The 24,233-nt window shown below is 33.9% G+C and overlaps 1 protein-coding gene across 1 annotated transcript in view; it reads left to right on the forward strand.

Annotated features, from left to right (window-relative positions):
• LOC111057601 overlaps positions 1–21,044 on the forward strand; it is a 57,660-nt gene extending 36,616 nt beyond the window's left edge. The window contains exons 3-4 of the mRNA XM_039421949.1: positions 7,448–7,589; positions 16,779–21,044. Coding sequence (XP_039277883.1) covers positions 7,448–7,560 — 113 coding nt within the window. The 3' untranslated portion in view covers positions 7,561–7,589; positions 16,779–21,044. The remainder of the gene's footprint in view (positions 1–7,447; positions 7,590–16,778) is intronic.
• Positions 21,045–24,233: the final 3,189 nt, after the last annotated feature.

The raw sequence follows: 24,233 nt of genomic DNA on the forward strand, positions 1-24,233 counted from the left end.
ACGCCGTCAGTCCGTGTGAGAAGGGACAGTTGAGTATAGTAGCGTACAATGTGGCTGGATTAAGTGGTAAGATTGTTCAAGTATATAATTTTATTTGTAATTATGATGTTTTTGTACTATTGGAGACGTTTGTTGAAAGAGGAAAGCAATTGTATTTTGAAAACTGTTTTCCAGATTACAATTTATACTGGGAATTCGCAGTTGGAGAATCAAACTGAGGTAGAGCAAAGGGAGGAAAGTTAATAGAAATTAGTAAAAGAATAGAGAGTTTTTGTAAGGTAATCGATGCGCTTGAGAGGAAAGTTATTCACATGAATGCAGGACAACGGGATGAATATTATATAGTTCCAATTTACCTGAGTGGTGGAGGAGACATGGAATGGGAAAGAGAATTCAATACATTATGGGAGTTTATGATAGTGCAAGAGCATAATAGAAATAATATGATTTTAATTGGAGATTTTAACGGTAGAATAGGAAATGGACAGGACATGTCGGAATTAACAGATGTAATAGAATTGGGAAATGCACTGAGTAATAAGCAAGAGTCAAAGGATGAGGTGATTAATATGAAAGGTAAGAAAATATTGGAGTTCTGTGAGGTTTTTAATTTCATCATTATGAATAGAAGGATAAGTGGAGATAGGTGGGGAGACTTTACTTTTATAGGCAGAGGGGCTTCCGTAATAGATCTATGTTGCATGGCTGTCGAATTAGCGCAAATAGTTGGAAAATTTTCTATTGTGCCAGAATTTTTATCTGATCATTTCCCAATTGAAGCTACGCTAATCACGGTTGATACTCTAGAAAGAGAGAGCACAATTTTACCACTCTTACCGAAGTTGAAATGGAAGGAAGCGAGGAAGAATATATATCTAAACTCACCAATGCTTGTAGAGAAATAAATGGTCTTCCCGAGAGTAGTGAGGAGACTTATAAAGTATTAAATAATCTTGTATATAGAGCTGCAAATTATGTGCCCCAACCTGATAGAAAGAGAGAAGGATGGAGAGAAAAGAGGTTCGACAAAGAGTGTGCGGTTATGAGAAAGCGAGTGTTCAGCCTATTGAATGTGTTTAGAAAATCAAATTCGGAGCAGGTGGGAGAAAATTATATGAAGGTAGTAAAGGAATACAAACTGCTATGTAAGAGTAAAAGGCAAGCGTATTACAGCGATATAAAAGAACAATTCAGAAGAGTCAAGGATTCCAGTGATTTGTGGCTCTGATAAAGAATTCAAGTGTAGAGAGTTCAAGATTTCGGGAACTGTGAGTGCTGAGGATTGGGTTGAACACTTCAGACGAGTGTTTGGATCAGTTTGCGGGGTAGTCACATATTATGCGGCGAGGAATGTTGAAGATCAAACTCTTGACAAATACATAGATATGAATGCATTGGAAAGTGCCTTCAAGACAATGCGCAACAATAAGGCTCCAGGTGATAACAGAGTTCCTGCTGAGTTTTACAAGAATGCGTCAAAAAATTACAAAGAGATTATTTTGACTTTTTCCAATGCCATCGTCAGAGGTGGACAGATACCAACAGGGTTTCCACGTTCAATTATATTTCCATTGCATAAAAAAGGTGATACTAATGAAGTGAATAATTATAGAGCCATATCTTTTATAAATGCTGTCGCTAAAGTATTTTCATTTATTTTACTGAGAAGGTTGCAGTTGTGGGAGGAAAGAGAAAAGATTATTAAAGAGAATCAGTGTCGCTTTCGGAGAGGTTATTCGGCTACTGATAATATTTTTGTTCTATTCAATATAGTAATGAAAACGTTGAATAGACCTACAAAGAAGTTGTACTGTTTCTTTTTGGGCTACGATAGTGTGGACAGAGAGGCTTTATTTTTTAAACTGAGTGAATTGGGAGTGTCGACTAAATTTATTGCGATGTTGAGGAGTCTATATAGAAATACGAAGTCTCCTGTATGGCATGGCGTGGAGGGTAACTTAACAGAATACTTTGAAACCAGAATGGATTAAAACAGGGATGCGTATTCTCCCTGTTGCTATTCACACTATTTTTGAATGATTTGAGTGATGTTATTGGTGGAGGTATATTATGTTGGGCAGAGGCTGATAATTCGCTGTTATATTCTGATGACGTGGTATTGTTGTCTGAGAATCCTCGACATCTGCAGTCAATGATAAATAAGTTAAAGGGATATTGCATAAGGTGGAATCTCACAGTGAACATGGCTAAATCCAAGATTGTAGTTTTCAGAAGAGGAGGACGATTGGGAGAAAGAGAGAAGTGGTACTATGGAAATGAAGTTATTGAAACAGTGAATGAGTACAGATACCTGCGAGTTGTTTTTTCATCAAGACTTGCCCTAACCGCACATTTTAAATGTAAGATAACAGCTGCCAGATTTGGGATTAATAGTGTATGGCGAAGACTCATTTTGAATGATGAAGCACCTCTGTCAATGAAATGAGGAAGTTTTGATTCGATAAGTAAAGCAGTTGTAACATATGCAGCACAGGTATTGGGATATGCGGAGAGAGAAGAACTAGAAAAATTTCTGAGGTTGTTTGTCAAGAAAATATTTGGACTACCGTGTAATACGCCAAATTATATAGTATACTTAGTGACAGGAAAGGAAATTTTGTGGTTGTATACTTTGAGCGTTCATATAAAATATGTATTGAATTCTTTTGAGATACCTGGCGACCGATATCGAACATTGATCGCAAGGCATTGTTTAAGATAAAAGTGTGGTTGGTATTCTGAATGGAGACGGATATTAAGTGAGTTTGATATTGAATTGCCGATAACAGCGGACAACTGGCAAGCAGCAAATTTCAGGAGGGGGTGGGAAGCAACGTGGGAGAGGGTAATGGAGAAGATAAAAGCTAAAGTTAAAAGTAAGTGGCTAGAGAGAAGAGAGCGGTCACAGTTTCACAGAATCTACGCAAAAATTGACGATGGAACGAGAAATTACATGAATGATGAGTCCAAACGGAATGTTACCTCGATGATTTTCAAGGGCCTCCTCTGGGCTATTATCGCTCAATCACGCACCGCAAAGAGAGGAGGGGATAGGTATCTGTTCTATGTGCAATAGCCGAGAAACGGAAGATGCTTATCATTTCATCGGTAAATGTTCAATTTTGGGTGAAATAAGAAAGAAATATCTGAGAGGGGCGATGCTAGAGAGAGAGACAGTAATTGAGTATCTGAATGGAAAATTTTGGACGAGTCTAGTAGGATATTGAGGGAGGCAGTGGAATACAGGCGAGAATTGATAAAGGAATTCAATTTTTAGGAGTTTATAATCGATAAGAGTCATTTCCTCTTTATTGTTATTGATATCTTGTTATGAATATTGTGAAATGTACATTTTAATGTTGAAGTGGAAAAGTCTTTTTAGAAAAAGACAAAAAAAATTCCAGCTTTGAAAGTTTCAAACTTCAAAAGGTTGAATCCAAATATGGAATCAGAAATCATCTCCCATTATCACTCAATAAAATACGAGAAAAAGTAACCTTGTACAGTAAACATCACTGAATTATTTACGTTGTCGGGATTTCAATTTTGTCATACAACAATCTAATTCATTAGGTTGAAATCGTTGAATATTACCATGGATTTCCTGTTGATTCATTGACTTAAAATCTTTGCAACAATCAATAAAATCTATTACACAGTATAAATATGCAGTCAGTGAGTATAGAATGTAACATTCTATGCTTACAGTAGGCTATAAACATTGTGCTGATCTGAACAGTGAGTATAGAATGTAATTACATTATATTACTCTAACAGCTAACTGGATCTGAATTGATCTATTGTAATAATGGACATAATGAAATAATGTCTTACTATTCCAAGTAAAACGAAACTAATGTTTGTGTTTGTATTAGAGCTGCTGAGTGGATACTGCATACTGAGAAATTCATAAATGATCCAGACCAGCCTGGCGACTTCGATGCTATCGACACCGGAATCTCCTTTTATTTCTATCAATGAATGAATCTGAATTAAAACCATGTATTGTATCAACTATCCTATTATCGTATTGTAATTCGTGAAGCCTGTTTAGTAAAAGCCAGTTACATACACATCGATTTTTTACCGTCCTTATAAAATTCTATTAGATCAAACAGATGATGTTTGACAAGTTGCACTTATTCGAATTCATAAGGATGGCAAAAAACAATCGTACAAAAATCAACGTGCATGTAACTGGCTTTCGAAGACCCATACGATATTGTATTCTATGATCAAATAGAATAGTAAATATCGAAATAAGTGTTGCAGCCAGAACTTGTGTTAAGAACCGGTTTTGTCCCCGCTTTGTAAGTTAAACTAAACACACAATTCCTCCTCGGAATGTGGGTTTGAAGTGTACACACCATTTCTCCCCGCTTTGTGCAGTGGAAGTGTACACACATTTCTCCTCGGTTTGTTCAGTGAAAGTGTACACACATTTCTCCCCTTTTTGTAGGTTTAATGCGTAATTTTTTTTTCAAGTTAACAGAAAAAAAAAGTTACAACTGTATTGAACACATATTAATATACTTTATAAAACAAAAATTAAATCTCCAACATGTGTGTAAATGTGTGTAAATCAGCCTCCCCGCAATGTATGTTCATTTCTCACCTCCCCGTTTATTACTTTGTTCCAGTATGTGTGTGTGTGTGTGTGTGTGTGTGTGTGTGTGTGTGTGTGTGTGTGTGTGTGTGTGTGTGTGTGTTGTGTGTGTGTGTGTGTGTGTGTGTGTGTGTGTTGTGTGGTGTGTGTGTTGTGTGAGTGTATGTGCGTCTGTGTACACGATATCTCATTTCCCAATTAACGGAATGACTTGAAATTTGGAACTTAAAGTCCTTAAAATATAAGGATCCGATACGAACAATTTCGATCAAATTCAATTAAAGATGGCGGCTAAAATGGCGAAAATGTTGTCAAAAACAGGGTTTTTCGCGATTCTCTCAAAAACGGCTCCAACGATTTTGATCAAATTCATATCTAGAGTAGTCATTGATAAGCTCTATCAACTGCCACAAGTCCCATATCTGTAAAAATTTCAGGAGATCCGCCCCATCTATGCAAAGTTTGATTTTAGATTCTCAACTATCAGGCTTCAGATACAATTTAAACACAAAATTTCAAGTGAAAAAGATTGAGCATGAAAATCTCTACAATTTATGTTTCGTAACATTTTCACCTAAAATTGAAAATAAGCTCGAAATTCGAGAAAATATTATTATTTCAATTGCAAACTGTTGGCAACTGTTGATTCTATTAAATCATTCACTATGAAGAGATAGCAGAGCTCGTGTGTCTTCAGCGTTATTGTCCTGTCACCAGCTGGATCAGATCTTTGAATAGTAGTAGACTTGAGATGCGCATGAACACTAGCGTCAGGTGATCAGCAATTTTCATGAAGGCAAGGAAAGTTGTGCGAGTGCGCCACACCAGATTTTTTGTGAAGCCTTTTGCTTAGTTCTAAGTGAACAGGTGCTTTAAGGTTTGAAAATTGGATGAAATGAGCAAGTTCCATCAATGACAAATTTTGTTCGGAAATAATCTATTAAATCAACAATCTCATACAATTTAATTCAGCAGAGAATTATTCCGAGCAGAGGAGACCAATGTCAAGTATTCATGTAACAAGCTGACAGCCTTCAGTCTTTGTTTTATAGAATCGGGTCCATGCATTCATGCTGCGTACCATTGATGAGTATCCATTCAATCCACATAATATAATTGTATTAGCGAAGAGCACACACATAATATGTGGCATGCTCAGCGGTGCATAACAATGCAGGCTGGATGAAATTCGTCCCTGGGCGGTGATATCCAACTAAACAGTATAATCACCGCCTCTTCTCCATCACCACTCTACCACCGTCGCCGTGTCGCAGACTCAATGCACATTAAACTGCAGTAGCCTACAATCCACAAACTCGACATTTATGGCCATCTTTTTCCTTCAATGAAACTGTGTAGTCTGGTTTTGAAATGTAGATTGTGTTTCCACTCTAGTGAAATAATCTTACACAGAAGTTACATTTAATTGTTTATTTTGTCTAGAAATATCATGATGGAATGGTGTGTCCATCAGGATTTCTAGACAAAATTAACAATTGAATGTAACTTTTGTATAAGATTATTTCACTAGAGTGAAAACACAATCTATATTTCAAAACCAGACTACACAGTTTCATTGAAGGAAAAAGATGGTACATCAGTACAATTTTTTTTTGTTGAAGTAATGTTGAGTAGTTGTAACTTGTAAGTACTAATTTCGTGTAAATGTAACTATACTTGTAGTAGGTAGGCTACGTGTAAATGTAACTACTATTGTCTTTTTTCTTCAGTAGTTTCTTTTCTCTCTTTTGTTAATATATTTAATCTCACTATAGGTTTGGCAGGACCCTTAACTGTTTGTATTGTGAATAAAAAAAATTAGTTTCTTTAGTTTTTCAAACCTCTTTTTCTTCTTCTTTTGTTTACCATAGTTGTTTTTCACCTTTTTGTAATTTCTTGTTTGTATTTTCCTTAGGCTCACGATCAGACAAAAGTCTTGTGAGCCATTTGATTCTTTTTATATTTTTATGATGTATACAAATTATTTTGTGTTTTTTTTTCAACTGTGAAAGTGAAGAAGAATCAATAAATTATTATTATGTCCTTTTTCTCTAGGACTACTTTTAATATCAATAGAAATACAAATTTCAGTACCCTTTTAAATTATTTTATCACAACATGTTTCGACATTAATCCCATTTTAAATTTTATTTTTTCATGTAACTAAAAGTTGTTGGTAATAATTGTTAATGATAGTTGAAGAGTTCTTTCGTGGATAATGTAATCTCAACAACAATACAATATGAATCCACAATTATGTAGAACAACCTATAAGAGGAAAGCGGAAGATCAATAAGAGAATTATCAATATAGCACTTGTATTCTAGTTAGCTCAAAGTGAATTTAATCTATAATCCTTGAGGAAATATAAATTTAACATTCTCCCATATCTATATAACATTACCTAAAAGTGATAGTCCACAATGTAGGAGTCGAAAGTGAATTTAATCTATAATCCTTGAGGAAATATAAATTTAACATTCTCCCATATCTATAAAATTATCTGAAAGTGATAGTCCACAATGTAGGAGTCGGAACTTACGAGGTGATTTTCAGGCGAGTTGACATGGCACTTCAGAAACGAAAATCTCCGATTGGCTGTTGGGGTTAGCGAATCAAGAATCAGCCAATATGAGAGCTTCCTGTCCTGTCGTGCCGTGCCTGAAAAAATTACTCATGTGTTTCGGCCTGAAGGGTCTAAGCTTTATACAATTTTAAACTTAATTATTCTCTAATCTTCAATTTAAAACTGAATGATTTTTCAATCTTCTATACAAGGCAGGAAACTTTTAGATGCAAATTTCACTTTATCATTCTTGATATTTTCTCTCTCTTTTTCAGCTGGTGAACTTCCAGCAGCAGTACAAGATGGAAGTTCAGGGACGATCATAGCGCCTTGCATCGTGGCTTTCTGGCTTATCGTTATTTCTTGCTTCTTTGCAGTGTTCCGGTGACACATCTAGTCATCCTCTCAACCCAACAGGTAAAACGGCTTCTTCGAGTTAAATAATTGTAGTTACGTCTCAAACAATAAGTAGCGTAGGCCTACAAAGTACTTGTTCACATCCTTGAAACTAGAATCCTCGTCAACTTATTGGTTTGCATATTGCAGTTGTTGTGAAGTCAAATTATTTATCCACTCAAGATGAACAAAATATTCCTAATCGAATGTATTATTGTAGTGTGATAAATTGTTCTTGACATTCCCAGATGCATAATCAGACGCAATATAAAGTCAAAAAGGAAATACAAAAAAGGAATACAATAAAAAACACAGCAGAGCCAATAGTTTACTGAAACGAGTTCACATCTCATGTTACAGCAGTTTATTATTCATTAAACTCGAATAATATTATCAAATAATGGTAAATCGATAAATAATAATAAGATGCGTAATGACTTTTGCGCAACAAACAAGTGTATTTCGCTTCTCATCAGCTGATTATATCTGTATCTTACTGTTTCTGTACAAATACAGATATAATAACAACAGCTGATGGAAAGTGAAAGCGCATTTTTGTGGCGCTGTCAAGCTGCGTTTACACCAAAGTTGTCAACAAAATGTTTATTTTTCCGTCCTTATAGATACTATTAGATTAAACATAACTTAGCATACACATTTATGCTCGTCAAGTTCCGTTCAATTCAATAGAATCTAAATAAGGACGGGAAAATAATCATTTTATTAATAGCTCAGGTGTAAACGCGGCTCAAGGACCTTCAGATTGATGTACTCATAGAATAGAGTATTTGAAAATATCTCTAATCAATTCCAAAGTTTAGAATAGTCTTTTTCCTAGGTGAAGAAGATAGATCTTTATCTCAATAACGTCCACGATTCAAAAAAGAGGTTGAAAAGTTGGAGGGTTGAGCGAATGATGGTTGACGAATCATTACTTGGAAAGAGGAAACTGAAGAGAAAACCAGGAGGAAGAGAAATGATGGAAGAATAGCAGCCACTGTGTCCCATTCCATAGACAAAGAGAAACAATATGCAGTTCTCTGGGAAGGAAAAGCTGCTTGTGGATTAAGGCAGTTAAGATTGAGAGTTGATACGCATTTCGACTCATAGTCGAGGTTGCAATGGAGAAAGTAGGTACTGGATCACCGAGGTCATGGGGAAGCTCTGATTAGCATTTAGATTGGCGGAGAAGAGGCCAACTACCATTGAAGGTGGCTAGTGTTGAGAGAAAGAATCAATGGGCTTGATATTTCACAATACCGTGCGTAAATTAAACGTCCAAGAAAACTTATGGGAGAGAAATTCAGTTGAAAAATAAGCTGCGTTTACACCAAAGTTAATAACAGAATGTTATTAACTTAATCCTTATAGATTATATTAGATTGAACATAACTTATCATACACATGATGAACATATGTGTTTGTCATGTTCCGTTCAATCTAATAGAATCCATAAAGATTAAGTCAATAACTTTGGTGTAAACGCAGCTTTAAAGTGGTATAGATTTAATTGGAAAACGTTCAACAGCTATTTGGAGTTAACACAAGCCCAATCAACCTGCACTTTAAAATGACTTCAAGGATTGATGGGTTATAAACTTATTGTGCAAATAATAGGTAATATCGGGGAACCGAGCTTCATACGTAATTTTCATTTATTGATAAATAGAACACAATTCTCTAAAAGGATCGTGTTTATATTTCACAGCTGGCCATATGTAATCTTATGAATTTCGGGGATGCGATATTTTGATTTTTCACATACTCACTCGCTCACTCACTTTTTTACTATTCACAGCTGTTTCAGCCAAGGATGAATTATCCTTTTAATGTCGTTCAACGAGTTTTCCCAAGGATGAGACCTAGTGCAATCGAATTTTTGTATCATAAACCTACTATGTTCCAAATTTCGTGAAAATCATTAGAGCCGTTTTCGAGATCCGTTGAACAAAAATAACCAGATATAAATAATTAATATCGGGGACCGAGCTTCGCTCTGGAGTACAAAAGCATTAAAAATTTATTACGACAGAAGGAATTATAATAACATTCATAGTTCATACAGAAATGTTCTATCTAATCACAGTAAATTGAGATTAATTCCCAGAGGAATGCAAAAATTTCCCTCACAAAGGCCCGGTTGCACAAAAGCCAGTTAAATTTCAATTCTGATTAATTTTACGTGTACCAAATCAGAGAGACCATTTCAAAAAGATGGATCTACTGGAATTAATCAGGATTGAGAATAACCCGGTTTTTTGCAACCGGCACTAGGTACCTGATTGAATGATTACAAAAGTTCACAGCTGAGTCATAATTTTGGCACAGTCCACCACACATGAACTCGCTAACTCAATTCTATCACCAACAGACGACGAAATAATTATTATCATCTGTTTATCGAAGGATGAATAATAATTATCCTTCTAATGTCCTTCAACGAGTTTTCCCAGGGATGAGACTTAGTGCAATCGAATCTTTATATTATAAACCTACTATGTTCTGAATTTCGTGAGAATCGTTAGAGCCGTTTTCGAGATCCGGTGAACAAAAATAACCAGATATAAATAATTAATATCGGGGACCGAGCTTCGCTCTGGAGTACAAAAGCATTAAAATTTATTACGACAGAAGGAATTATAATAACATTCATAGTTCATACAGAAATGTTCTATCTAATCACAGTAAATTGAGATTAATTCCCAGAGGAATGCAAAAATTTCCCTCACAAAGGCCCGGTTGCACAAAAGCCAGTTAAATTTCAATTCTGATTAATTTTACGTGTACCAAATCAGAGAGGACCATTTCAAAAAGATGGATCTACTGGAATTAATCAGGATTGAGAATAACCCGGTTTTTTGCAACCGGCACTAGGTACCTGATTGAATGATTACAAAAGTTCACAGCTGAGTCATAATTTTGGCACAGTCCACCACACATGAACTCGCTAACTCAATTCTATCACCAACAGACGACGAAATAATTATTATCATCTGTTTATCGAAGGATGAATAATAATTATCCTTCTAATGTCCTTCAACGAGTTTTCCCAGGGATGAGACTTAGTGCAATCGAATCTTTATATTATAAACCTACTATGTTCTGAATTTCGTGAGAATCGTTAGAGCCGTTTTCGAGATCCGGTGAATACAAACTTATAAACATATAAACATCCAAACATCTAAATATAAACGGAAGTTGCTCGTTTAATAGTATAGGATAAATAACCAGATAGATAAACAGATATAAAAATACAGAAATTGCTCGCTTAATATAATAGGATGACAGAGAAAACTAATATAATTGTATTGCTGTATTGTTAAATTGCTATAAAATAAAATTTTGTGGTATATGTAAATCGATGTCTATCATATTAAGCTATTATTGAGATATGTATGTGCTCTAGTGACTGAATCGTCTTATAATAAATATTTATTATTTTTTCAAACACAAATTGAACTACACAGACAACACATAAGTTTTATGTTATGATGTTACATTCTCATGGTGGTTGTAAGTGAGATGCTTCCTTGTTTTTATACAGCCTTTGAACATGTAAACATGTATGTTCATTATACTCTTCAATCTCTCAAATACTGTTGTTCATAGAAAATAGATGAAAATGTAATATTAAATCCCCTCGAGAACAGTATTCTTGTCACTATCACTACATCATATACCATACTGTATTCATAATCACAGTTCATGATTCAAAAATTCGAAATTTGTAAAATGAAGCCAAAAGGTGTGAAATGAGTATTCTAATTATTATAGCCCAATCAACCTGCAATTTAAGTGGCTTCAAGGATTGATGAGTTATGAATTATTGTGCAAATAATAGGTATTACAGAGAAAACTAATATAATTGTATTGCTGTATTGTTAAATTGCTATAAAATAAAATTCTTTGGTAGATGTAAATCGATTTCTATCATATTAAGCTATTATTGAGATATAGCTTGTGTTGATGAAGGGCCTAGTGTCCGAAAGCGCTACACTTTGATTATGAGAAAACGTGAATAGATATACAGAAATGTTATAAAAATTATTCAAATTTTCAAAAATTATTTGCTCCTCTCTCACTAATTCAAATGCTCATATAAGGAGCGTCCAATATTAATTTAAATATTTCCAAAAAATAATGAAAAAAAGGTTGCACAGTTTTAATGTGAGTAGAAGTTAATAGCTTTCATTTATGAATACCTGACTGCTATGTCGTAATTAATTGTTCAAAAGTGATTATTTAACAAGCAGTTCGTAATGGAATTAAACATTGAAGAGTATAATTATTATTTTGAATTTCTCATTGTTTATTTATTGATGAGGACAAACTGAACTATAGGATAACTATTCTAATTTTATCCTACCTTATAAAGTTTATAGATTTGTGTATGATGATGGGGGGTATAAGTACAATAATAATTAAATTATTAGACCTATTGATTGATCAAAAAGCTCGCCTATCATTTTTTTCTGCTTATTATGGAGAGAGCTGAAAAAAAGTTCAACCAATCACTTGACTTTAAAAAATGTTATGGGATAATTAAAGCTACAAGATTTTGACAATTTTGTGTTTTTTTTCTAAATTCATCTACTTTATAAATTTAATGTGGTGAATTTGCAGCTTATTATTCCTCAGAAGTTGGAGATAACTGGCAAAAAGTCAAACCAATCACTCTGACTTTAAAATGTCAAAAGTTGAATCTACAAGAATTTGACCGGTCTGTGTGTTTTTTCAATTTATTGACAAACACTTTGACTTGAGAATTTGATGTGGTAGATTGAAGCTACAAGAATTTGACCGTTTTGTGTGTTTTTCTCACAATTTATTGACAAACACTGGGAGTGGTATATGGAATAATTTTTGAATGGATGAATATTGTTTGATGTTGGAGCTGTAGTGTTGGCGATATAGCCTATAGGCTCCTTTATTCATAGCTTCAACCAGCAATACTGGCGAGCCATTTTTATAGAAGTGGGCCGAACAAGAAGGATCGTTGGGGCAGTTGAACACAATCCATTTAAATTTTATTGCCATTGATACACGAGTGGGACAGCATGGGGTGGTAGATAGGGTATTGCTGCTCATCCCTGTAAACGCCCAATTAAATGGCTCTCCCATCCCAATATCGAGCGTTTTTTGAGCGTGCTGATGGTGATGGCAGAGGGCAGATAACAGTGGCAGTGGTCAGGCGGCAAAATCGCATCACACTGATGTCAGTCATAGTTATTGCGGAAACAGGGTGGCCGGAAACTGGTTGATTTAGTGACGTCACTGAGAAGAGCATCGCGTTCAATAGCCGTGCAAACCGGATTTACCGGCGCTGTATTTCTTATCAGCATTCGACAGTCGAAAACACGCATTTTGCTTACCTACACATCCTCAAAATACAACCTTTTGGATTAATCGAGCAACAAACATCCTTTTAAAACTCATACCTTCAGTGAAATAACCTGTTTTTACTTCCCTTGCCCTATTACCATAGGTATGGAAAGTATTGCTTTCCAAAAAAAAGTAAGGTACCTTAATTTCATGTTTTCTTTACGTGTCAAGGTCCCCTGAGTCCAAAACATGATTTTTGGGTGCTGGTCTGTGTGTGTGTATGTCTGTGATCACGATAACTCCATTCCTAATTAACCGATTCACTTGAAGTTTCAAACTTTAGGTCCTTTTACCATGAGGATCCGACAATAAGAAATTCAATTCAAGATAGCGGATAATTTCTAAAAAACCATGTTTTTCACGGTTTTCTCGAAACGGCTCTAAAGATTATTTTCTACCATGGATAGCTATTTATAAACCCTATCAACTGACATGAGTCTCATTTCTGGGAAAATTTAAGAAGCTACGTAATATTCTTAAGAAAAATGGTGGATAGTTACTAAAAAACCATGTTTTCCACTATTCTCTCAAAAATTTCTTGACCGATTTTTTTCAAATTCATACCCTTTATTTATCAGCTCTATCAACTGGCAAGAGTCTCTTTCCTGGGAAACTAATGAGGGGTCCACCCCATCCTTGAGAAATAGACTTTGTAACCTATTTCTCGTGCATGTGGTAGGTAGGTAGAGCAGTTTATAAAAGAACACAATAGTCGAGATATTTCATCTGTAGAACAGCTGTTTAGACGACTTTTAAAAAAATCATTGAATTTCACAATTCACACAAAGGAAAAAGTACTCTGAGAACAATTATATGGTACACATATACAGTAGTCTGATCGTAGTTTCAAATATGTTGCCGCCAATCGTCATTATGTTATTCTCCTGAATATTATTCTCGTTCAAGAATGAGGCTTACAGTTCAATGAGCAAGGAATGCTGTGTGAGTGTACCACACCAGATTTTTCATTTATGCTATCATGCATGCTCCTTTAAAAGTGAAAGGAGGCAAAACACACACACCATCACTATTATATTTATTATTGTAGTAGCCGTCAGGCTCGCTTCGCTCGCCATATCCGTCTAGCCAGGGGGCTCCGCCCCCTGGACCACCCGGCTGGAACGTCCAAAAATGAGATAAGCGGGCTCGCTTCGCTCACCTGCATTTTTTATTTGAGCATGCGATGAGAAAAACGTTGGAGAAACGCTGATTTTAGGCGTATATTTGATGAAATATTGAATTCACCTCATCACAAAATGTTTAGACCCTAGCTAAACCTCTGTACCAAATTATAACATTTTCTGTCTATTATTTGATGAAAGAACTGAGAAAACGCAAAAAAACGCTAATTTTGGGCGTATCTTTTACGTTATTTCAAATTCCTTCTAACACAACATTATTACACTCTAGCTGAGCTTTTGAAGTAAATTTGAACATTTTCTGTTCATTTGTTCTCGATAAAGCTGAGAAAGCGCAAAAAACGCTGGAAAAGCGCAGATTTTGAGCGTATGTTTAGAAATTTTTCCAAATCCGTTCTTAGTGCGCCTCTAAAGGGCCAACTGAACATACCTACCAAATTTGAACGTTTTTGGTCCGGTAGATTTTTAGTTCTGCGAGTGAGTGAGTCAGTCAGTCAGTCAGTGAGTGAGTGCCATTTCGCTTTTATATAATATATAGATATAGAATATAGATATAGATAGATAGATTGATGCAGTTGATCTGGGGTGCACAGTGGGATTTAGGCACAGACTGGGTCCCAAGAAAAGGTTTGCAGCATTTTTTTAGAATGACTGATCTCTCACCACATTCTTTGGGTTCACGAGCAAGGAGAGTTATCATCTGTACTAATTTCAGGGTGGGGGTTGCTGTGCTGCCATATATAAAATAAACTCCTACTGGAAAGTAATAGTCAATTTGTCTTCTATCACAGAGAATAGAGAAAAGTAAATGGAATGAATGTTGTTCCTTCTAATCCATGTTTTCATGGATTATCCAATGATTAAAGTTATTTAGATTAATGGGAGGATAATTATATTCAGATGTGATTGATTTCAGCGGGTATTATTCTATCAGTTATTGTAGAATAGATTGTATGCCTACTCTATCAATAGGGCTATGTAGGTTGCATTGAATTTAACCATTCCAGTGGATTTGATCACTTCAATCCGGGTAGGCAATCTATTGGAATCTAGCATTAGAGTCTGGTTTCTCAAATGATGATTAATTCGAATATTCAATAAGAGCTTTAGTGTAAAAATCGAAATAAAACCAGCATTCTATCAGTTGGTCAACTGAAATTTCTAATAATTCTTCCAACTTATCTAATTTTTTTAATAGTTCTCAATATAATATTGATGTAATCTAGTGAATTTCCTAATATTTTTATACTGTATAAACCAAAATAAAACTAATATTCTATCAGTAGTTATCGACTGCAATTTCCAATAATTCTTCAACTTTCTCTAATTTCTTCAGTAGTTCTCCAATAAAATTGATTTCATCTAATGGATTTTCTAATTTTTTATATACTGTATAAATTAAAATAAAACTAATATTCTATCAGTTGGTCAACTGCAATTTCCAATAATTCTTCAACTTTCTCTAATTCTTCAGTAGTTCTCCAATAAAATTATGTAATCCAATGGATTTCCTATTTTTCTCTATGTAGCCTCCTGTATAAATCGAAATGAAACTGATATTTCATCAGTTGGTCAACTGCAATTTCTAATAATTCTTCAACTTTCTCTAAGTTACAAATTCGCATGTTTAATTTACTGCCAGATAATGTTAAGCAGTTATCATTGAAAACGTTTTGTATTGCTGTTGATAAATGGCTCAAGTCTGAAGCTTTCTATTCTGTTAATTAGTACCTTCAATATTTCAAAATGTATGTGTAAATTTGTTCGTTTCTATAGTCCATCTTGTGATATTCTACTACAATAGTTCAATGTGTATTTTGTAAATTTGTTCGTTTTTATAGTCGAACTTGTGATATTTTACTTATTATTGACGAATCCTATTGCTTAAAATTTTGTAATGTTGTTTTATGGCAAATAAAATTCTTGATTCTTGATTCTCTAATTTCTTTAATAGTTCTCCAATATAATTTATGTGATTTAATGGATTTCCCAATTTTTCTATGCTATATGAATCGAAATAAAACTAATATTCTATAGGTGGTCAACTGCAATTTCTAATAATTCTTCCAACTTATCTAATTTCTTCAATAGCTCTCCAATATAATATTGATGTAATCTAGTGAATTTCCTAATATTTCTATACTGTATAAACCAAAATAAAACTAATGTTCTATCTGTTGGTCAACTGCAATTTCTAATAATTCTTCAACTTTCTCTAATTTCTTCAGAAGTTCTCCAATAAAATTGATTTCATCTAATTGATTTCCTAATTTTTTTATATACTTTATAAATCGAAATGAAACTAATATTCTATCAGTTGGTCAATTACAATTTCTAATAATAATTCTTCCACCTACTCTAATTTTCAATAGTTCTCCAATATAACAGATTTAATTCAATGGATTTCCTCATTTTTCCATACTGTATAGATCAAAATAAAACTTATATCCTATCAGTTGGTCAACTGCAATTTCTAACAATTCTTCAAATTTCTTTAATAGTTCTTCAATATAAATTTTGTGATTTAATGGATTTCCTAATTTTTCTATACTGTATGAATAGAAATAAAACTAATATTCTATTAGTTGGTCAACTGCAATTTCCAATAATTCATCCAATTTTCTCTAATTTCTTCAATAGTTCTTCAATATATAATTGATGTAATTTAATGGATTTTCTAATTTTTCAGATGCCGAATCGTCGCATCCGGATCAAACTACAGAGATACTTCACTCCAGCTACCTGATCGAAATATAGGAAACAATACTAGCGAAGTGAACATTATCGTTGACGTATGAGTTAAATATATGTATACCGTATAGTGGGAGTGGATCAATTTATTCTAGAAAGTTGACACTTTTATCAGAGAGTGACATATGTGATATAAGAAACATTTCAAACGCCATGTAGACGATTATATTGTTACCGAGAAATCTGCGACGTAATTTAGTGTTTACATGCGATGTTTTTAATAATTATTATTGTAATATTTATGTTCCTATCAAATGCAATTCAAATTTATTCCACATGGATGTTGAAATTTCTTCTGACACAGAAAAATGTTATCCATTTCACTCCCATCAATATAATTCACTTGTAGACCTTCCTCTAAGTGTGATTGAATTCTTCTATTGCTGTGTATTTCTGAGAATGTTAACTCTGGAATGTATTTGGTCACTAACTAGGTAGCGTGGCACGTCCCCAACGGTGGCGTTTCCTAAGAACTACAATAACCATGGTTATATAGTTACTGTACTACGAACCAATCATGAGAGATTTTTATAAGAATTATGAGAGCAATTGGTTATAATTTCCTACAAAGAACTGATACCTATACTCAACTTGTATATTTATTATTTATTCAGCTTATGGCAGATACAGAACAAATACAATTTTATATCCTATATATTATTTTATGGTCCTATTTTTTCGGACATTTTACTATTTATCAAAATTTGGGAACAGAATAGTTTTGGGCTAAGCCTGTTGTTCTATCCCGATCATATTCATATGATTTGTAATAATATCAACGAATAAATAAATAAATAATAGCTCATGAGTCTCAAATGCCTAGATATACACTGTATATCTACTGATACACACTAGATATACACTGGTCGGCCGCCCAGGGCGGCAGATTTTTGGGGCGGCAAATTTTAAGAAACGGAAAATTTTAAAGATACAAATAATAATAAATTAATTATATTTAATGTGAATAGTAAAATCATATAAGAAGCTTTTCCAAACTCAAGATAATGAAGACATATCTAAGATCAACAATGTCCCAGGAACGTCTGAGTGGTCTAGCGAACATAAAATAGCTCAGTCCCTAGATCTTGAAGAATTGGAGAATTTCCTATGCAAAGGTCAAACGATTTCTACTTAATTGAACAGGTGTGTTGAGCAAACTCGTGTTGTAGGAATTGTAGTTTTAATTACTTAGCAAGTTAAATAGGCCTAATACTCTCTTGCAGTCTCTTGATTTAAAACTACTGTCTTAATTATGTTTTTTTATTGTGTACCGTATCTGTTCCAAAATAATAATGGTTGAATCAGATATTTTGTGTTACTGTTCCCCAATATTTATATTTTATTTTATATTTGTCAAATAATTGTTTAAATGTCAATTTTAACTTAAACTGCTGATAAACTTCGGATAAATTCTCAAGTAAACAATTAGACGGGATACCTGTTAGCGGGGGGGGGGATACCTGTTGCTGATTTCGCCCAGGGCGGCAAAGTCCCTAGGGCCGTGCCTGCTTGTATATGTGTTACTGTTATCAGTCCAGTAATGTAACTGTTACTGTTATTTAACTGTTAGTTAACTGTTACTGTTACTGTTGTATGGAGCAGATGAATGGACTCTCTTGCAGTGGGACTCCTCACAAAGTAACGTAGAGAGGCATATCTTACGAACAATTAATCATTTTCTAAATTACTGTTCTGTTACTTTCACAACCAACAGCATCCTATATTTTGAGAAATAGACCAGTTGTGGATTGTGATTTTATGAAAATAAGAATTACAAAGATCAATAAAAGCATGGCTAATATTGAAGTAGGATACATAAGTAGGCTACATCCATTATACTAGTATCAGCTTCTTATTGAGAGTAGAAATAGGAATTGATCTTGAATTAAATTGAAAATTTCTTCATTCATCAACATGCACAAAATACATCTGAACAGTGTCAAATTATAACAAGAATAATTAATATCGTCACAAAATAATCCTTTACACAGACAGAAGTCAGAAATTTTGATGGAAAACAAAGATTCTAAAATCTTACAGTCAAATTGACATACTCCTGCAAAGAGTATAGGGATAGTCCCACCAAATATTCATTTTTTTAGGTATTCAACCTCCTCTATTTCTTTCAACTCTCTAGGAAGTATATTGAAAAATTTTCTCCCCATAAAAAGTGTTTTTTTTTCTTAAAGGAATCCAATCTATGCCTCTCCTTGATCCTTCCAAATCTGGTGTTGTTGCCATGTGTTTCGTTTCTTTATCCTGTTGACGAGTATTTTTTGAAGTACATGACTACGTCAAAAATATATTGCCCATAGATTGTTAAGATTCCAAACTGTGGAAAAACGAGTTTTACTGAGTCTAATCTTTCTAACTTCACGATCTTCTAAATCGTGCTCTGATATGAGTAGTATTCAACTATCAATTTGCACGGCCCACAAACTTCCCAATCACATTAGGCTCTATATTTGTAAATAAAGTATTAGTCATAAACGTTTCAAAGTGGACAGAACTCTCTAAAAATACCCATAAACTTCCCACCCGACTCTTTCACTCCCACCCATAGATGCAGAATAGGAGCAGAAAAATAACATCTACACAGTTAAGTAAAGGAATCAGTTCTTCGTAGGAAACGCCACGATTGAATTTTATTTATTGGTTCAAAGGAAACGCCACGTTTAATGTGTTTGTAGAAAACGCCACCTTAGGAAGTGCCATGTAGCCACAAATGGCTTTATATTGAAGTCAGTACTGTATTTACGTTAATAAATAACAATAGATACTGGATGAGATTCTATTCATTGTTATTCATATTGTCATTCAGGGCTTCCACCTTAAATTACTCGTCTTGTAAACAAGGTTATAAATATTTGATGTAATAATGTTCCATAAGTGAGATTTTCCAAAAGGTTGTTTGTACCTTGTTTTGATTATTTTCGTCTTTTATAATGTGAAGTGCCAAAATGTAGAAACCAGCCCACACCGATAACTAATTGCCGCTTATATTTACTATGAAAACTACACAATTTCCAATTTAGAACTCATTTTATTGTAACCCTATGAATAACTTAATGTCTTCTTGTTAATGATAATAGTACAGGTTCCAGGACTGTTAATTTAATAAAAATTACTTCTATCCTTTTCAAAACACAATAAATTTTGAAATGTATGTATTCAGGGCTACTTTATTTTATTTTCATAAAATAACATCATAGTACCCTTTTTTGAAAAGTTTTTAATATAAAATTAATTTATTGTGTTCAAATCAATTGTGTTTTTCAATCGCTATTTTATATTGAAAACTTAAAAAAAGGGCCCACTATGATGTTACTTAATAAATTTATAAATTCAGTCATAATCTTAAAGGATCTGAAGACAAAAAGTGTTTACTGATTATTATCACCTCATGAATCCGATTAAATGTGTTGGATGAAATATTATTGATTTTTAAGTCACAAAAATAATTCAGACTCACAAAAAATTCAGAATAGGATGTGTCTCTGTCGTTATATATGATGTTTCTTCTAATAATCATTGAAATATCACGGAATAACATCTCTGAATCGCAGTCGGTGAGATAAATGAGAGATGATAAAAATATTTTCTTCGTCAAATTCCCCCTCTCACTTTATATTTCTAAAGAAAAAGTTTGTTGAAGAGAGAATTTAAAAAAGCGTGCCTTCGATATGAAAATTTGGGAACTTTTGGAGTGTGTTTTTGTTGTGCAAAACTTCCTTTCACTCTTCATTTTAGATAGTATTTGACAGTGTTATGTATTTTCTGGACCATTACAGTATCTCAAATAGAGAAAAAGTTAGTAGGAACTCTTTTAAGATTTTACCATTGATTGTAATCAAAGTGAGAAAATTTATTTTCATCTCAATGATACTGTAGTCATAATACCGGTTCAATTCAATGTGAACCACCGCTTTATTCCTATTATCATGGTGTGACTATACCATACTTGAATATATTTCACTTGCCTGTTTGTTCCTGTTATATATATTTAAATATACTTGCTGTTTCAAATAAAAGTGTTCTTGGGATATTTTTTCAATGATTCTTGATGTATTTTTTCATTTGTATTGTCGATTAGTAGTGTATGAATAATATATATACTTTCAGATATCAAAGTTATTGTTCAAAATTTATCTGTAAATATCCAAAACAGTCAAATGATGATTTCTGATTAATAAACTATTTGTTATGCGTTAGTTTCATTTCAATTTTGTTTGAACCAATTTTCAACAAAAAAATATCAAATTAAGTTAGTACATTTTGTAATATTATCATTTAAACTGTTTTGAACTATTTTCGACGACACTACAGTCTAATTTTAGAATAGGTCTATTAGTCATTAAGAACTGCCTAGTATTCACATGTGGAGCGCTTTCGGATTTTTAAAATCCATTTAAAAAAAATCCGAAAGATTTGAAAAAATCCGAAAGCACTCCACATGTGAGTACTAGTTTTCAATAACTTATATTCAAAAATTAGACTCTAAGAGTCGTCAAAATAGTTCAAAACGGATTATTACCTGTAGTTCGTCATGGATAGTGGAATAGATGAGTATTATAGAGAAACAATAGCTTGATATCTCATGGTATAGGGCGTTTATGTCGCAACTTTTACTGTTATCTCAAGCAGATAGTCCACGTAGCTCTTTCCTATGCAGCTGTGTGACGCTGGTAGTCTCTCATATTGTGCCGTCCATACACTCTCACCCCAACAAAACAGTAAAAATCTACAATAATAGTCGATAGTAATCGACTTCAGATAACAGTAGAAGTGGTGACAGAAACGCCCTATACCATGGGATATCGCTAATCAAGCTATTGTTTCTCTATGGTATTATCATTTACTTTTATTTGATTCATTTATGATATTTTGCTTCAAAACTATAAAATTCCAATGGAGATCTGGATAGCATACGGTACAGTAAAATATTACAAAACAAAAAGGGCAAACGCATTAATCAAGTTAGACCAATATTCTTCTATGAGGCAGGAGTTAGACCAAACTAGCAAATGCCTGTTCGAAAGAAAGATTGACAAAAATAAAGTATCTAAGTTGAAAAGCTCCAAATCCATGAGAACTAACACTGGATTCATCTTAGACCACAGACAAATTAGAATACAGATGCGTATATAAAATAATGGTCAAAGGGATATATTCATACACGTTTGGAGTCATAATTTATCATGTTTCTCATATTATGTCAGGCTGTTGGGGAGGTTTGTTATTAAGGGGTAACTGATTAGATTAGAGTTCTTTATTTATAAATGTTACAATATTTACTGGCTTATATACACTAAGGGCTGATTTACACGGTGCCAGTTGAGGTAGCCAGTCACTGGATGTCAACGACTGGCACTGTGTAAACGGCTCACGCCAGTAACTGGAGAAGCCAGCAAGCCAAGGACGCGCCAGCAGCTGGCAGTTCCAGCAAAACAAATATTTTTGTTTTACTGGCGCACCAGCTTTCCCCTCTACCGCGTAGCCTCTGTGGCACCAGCCGGCAGGTACTGTGTAAACGGCAACAGTCGCCCGACTTGTTCCAGTAGCTGGCGACGTGTAAACAAGGTACCCGCTTAAAGCTTTACAATTTTCTCGTTTTCCAAACGTACACAGCTTCTCGTCCTTCAACTTTTTTCGGCCAATGATCTTCACCATCAAATCTTATCTCTGGAATGACACTGGATGCAATTTTTCGTTTCGTCACTATTATTGAGTTTTCAGATGGAAGACCTTGTTTCTTCATCTGACTCCCAATCGCTAATAAACTTCCTGCTACTGAAGACTTGAACTCTAGAAATGGAATTTTATCTTTTTTCTCTCTATACACGATCCAAGCATTGACCAGACACATATTCATCAGATGGAGAAATACTCTCATTTCCGGAGGACACCACCCCACCCCGAAAATTGTTGAAGTTTTAAATTCAAATCAGCACTTGAGAGCTTTATTTTTAAATATTAATAAGATTTAAGATGTTTTTATCGGGCCACTCGCGTGTTTCGGATGGGCACGTCGGTCCCGGCTGCCTGAAAAGTAGTCATTCGGTACTGTCAGAGGCCCTGAAATTAATCACTTGCGATATGAAAACTCCAGACACCAGACCTGACCCAGCCAGGTCATACGATATTATCATTATTTAATATAATTCTTGGATTTTTTCATACATTTTACTTATTACTGCACCCTCAACAATTTTTTCAAACACCACTTGGATAAGTGGAAGATGGTTCAGAATTGTTATTGAATTGAATTTAACCAAAAGTTAAAATGATTGAGGTTGAGGCTTGTACATTTGCACTAGCATTGACAACGGTAAGTTACCTACTAAAAATCAGTATTTTAGTAGTGCTTTTCTTAGAAAATATTTTTTTAAATCCATTCAAAAATTATTATAATTACTAACATGTTTCATGTATTACCTAGAAAGAGCTAAACAACTTTTGAAAAACAATTATTTTTACTATAAAGTATCATAGTCTACAAAACACGTGTAGAGCCAGTGAGGATGGTCTACAAAAGTTCATTCTATATCTAAAGTGCGGTATCGTTGATTGTAAATTATGTTGTTAATTGGTAGCTTAGTTATGATATAGTCTAGTCTATTCTAACTTAACTTACCTACATACTTCGGGTTTCTAACCCTTTTTTGGATGTTTATAATTTCTTGCTCAATACCCTGGCATTCCTGGATAGCGATCGCGTCATAAAAATAAACAACATATATATTCAATAACTCAATTAAAATAGTCAATAATACTATGAAACCTTTATATCACTTTATTGACAAAAGCAGGCGGCGTTGATTATAGGTTATAGTACTTAGGTTGTTATTTAACTCACACTGTAATAACTCTTCAATAAACCACTGTGTGATAACATTTTTGCAACTCTTGTACCGTGCAGTCTGAAGAAACAGGAATTATATTAAAAATTAGCATATTCAATACAAAATTACAAATCCTCCGTAATTAAATGAACATTGCCTAAATCGATCCTCTAAGTTTCACTACTTAGTTGAAGGATTAACTTTAAGGTGAAGGATTTACTTCGTAGGCCCATTTGATGAGTACCTAGTCTAATATTGTTCTTGAATCAAAACTTGAATCCTTATTTCTATTTAGCTCCTGTTAATAATGTGTAACCTCTCTGGCTCTGGTATCAGAGTTTTTAGGTCGCTCCTGATTAATTTTAGGGCGTCTTTAAGCATCCAGAATGGTTTAACGTGTCCTTCCAAGAACCAAGAATCTTATTGGCTATAAAACAACATTACAAAATATACGGTAAGCAAAATAAGCTTCGTCAATAATAGATGAAATATCACGAGGCAGACTATACAAACGACTATATTTACACATACACATTGAAATATACCAAGTA

The sequence above is a fragment of the Nilaparvata lugens genome, chromosome 2 (genome assembly GCF_014356525.2).
Source record: "Nilaparvata lugens isolate BPH chromosome 2, ASM1435652v1, whole genome shotgun sequence".
NCBI lineage: Eukaryota > Metazoa > Arthropoda > Insecta > Hemiptera > Delphacidae > Nilaparvata > Nilaparvata lugens.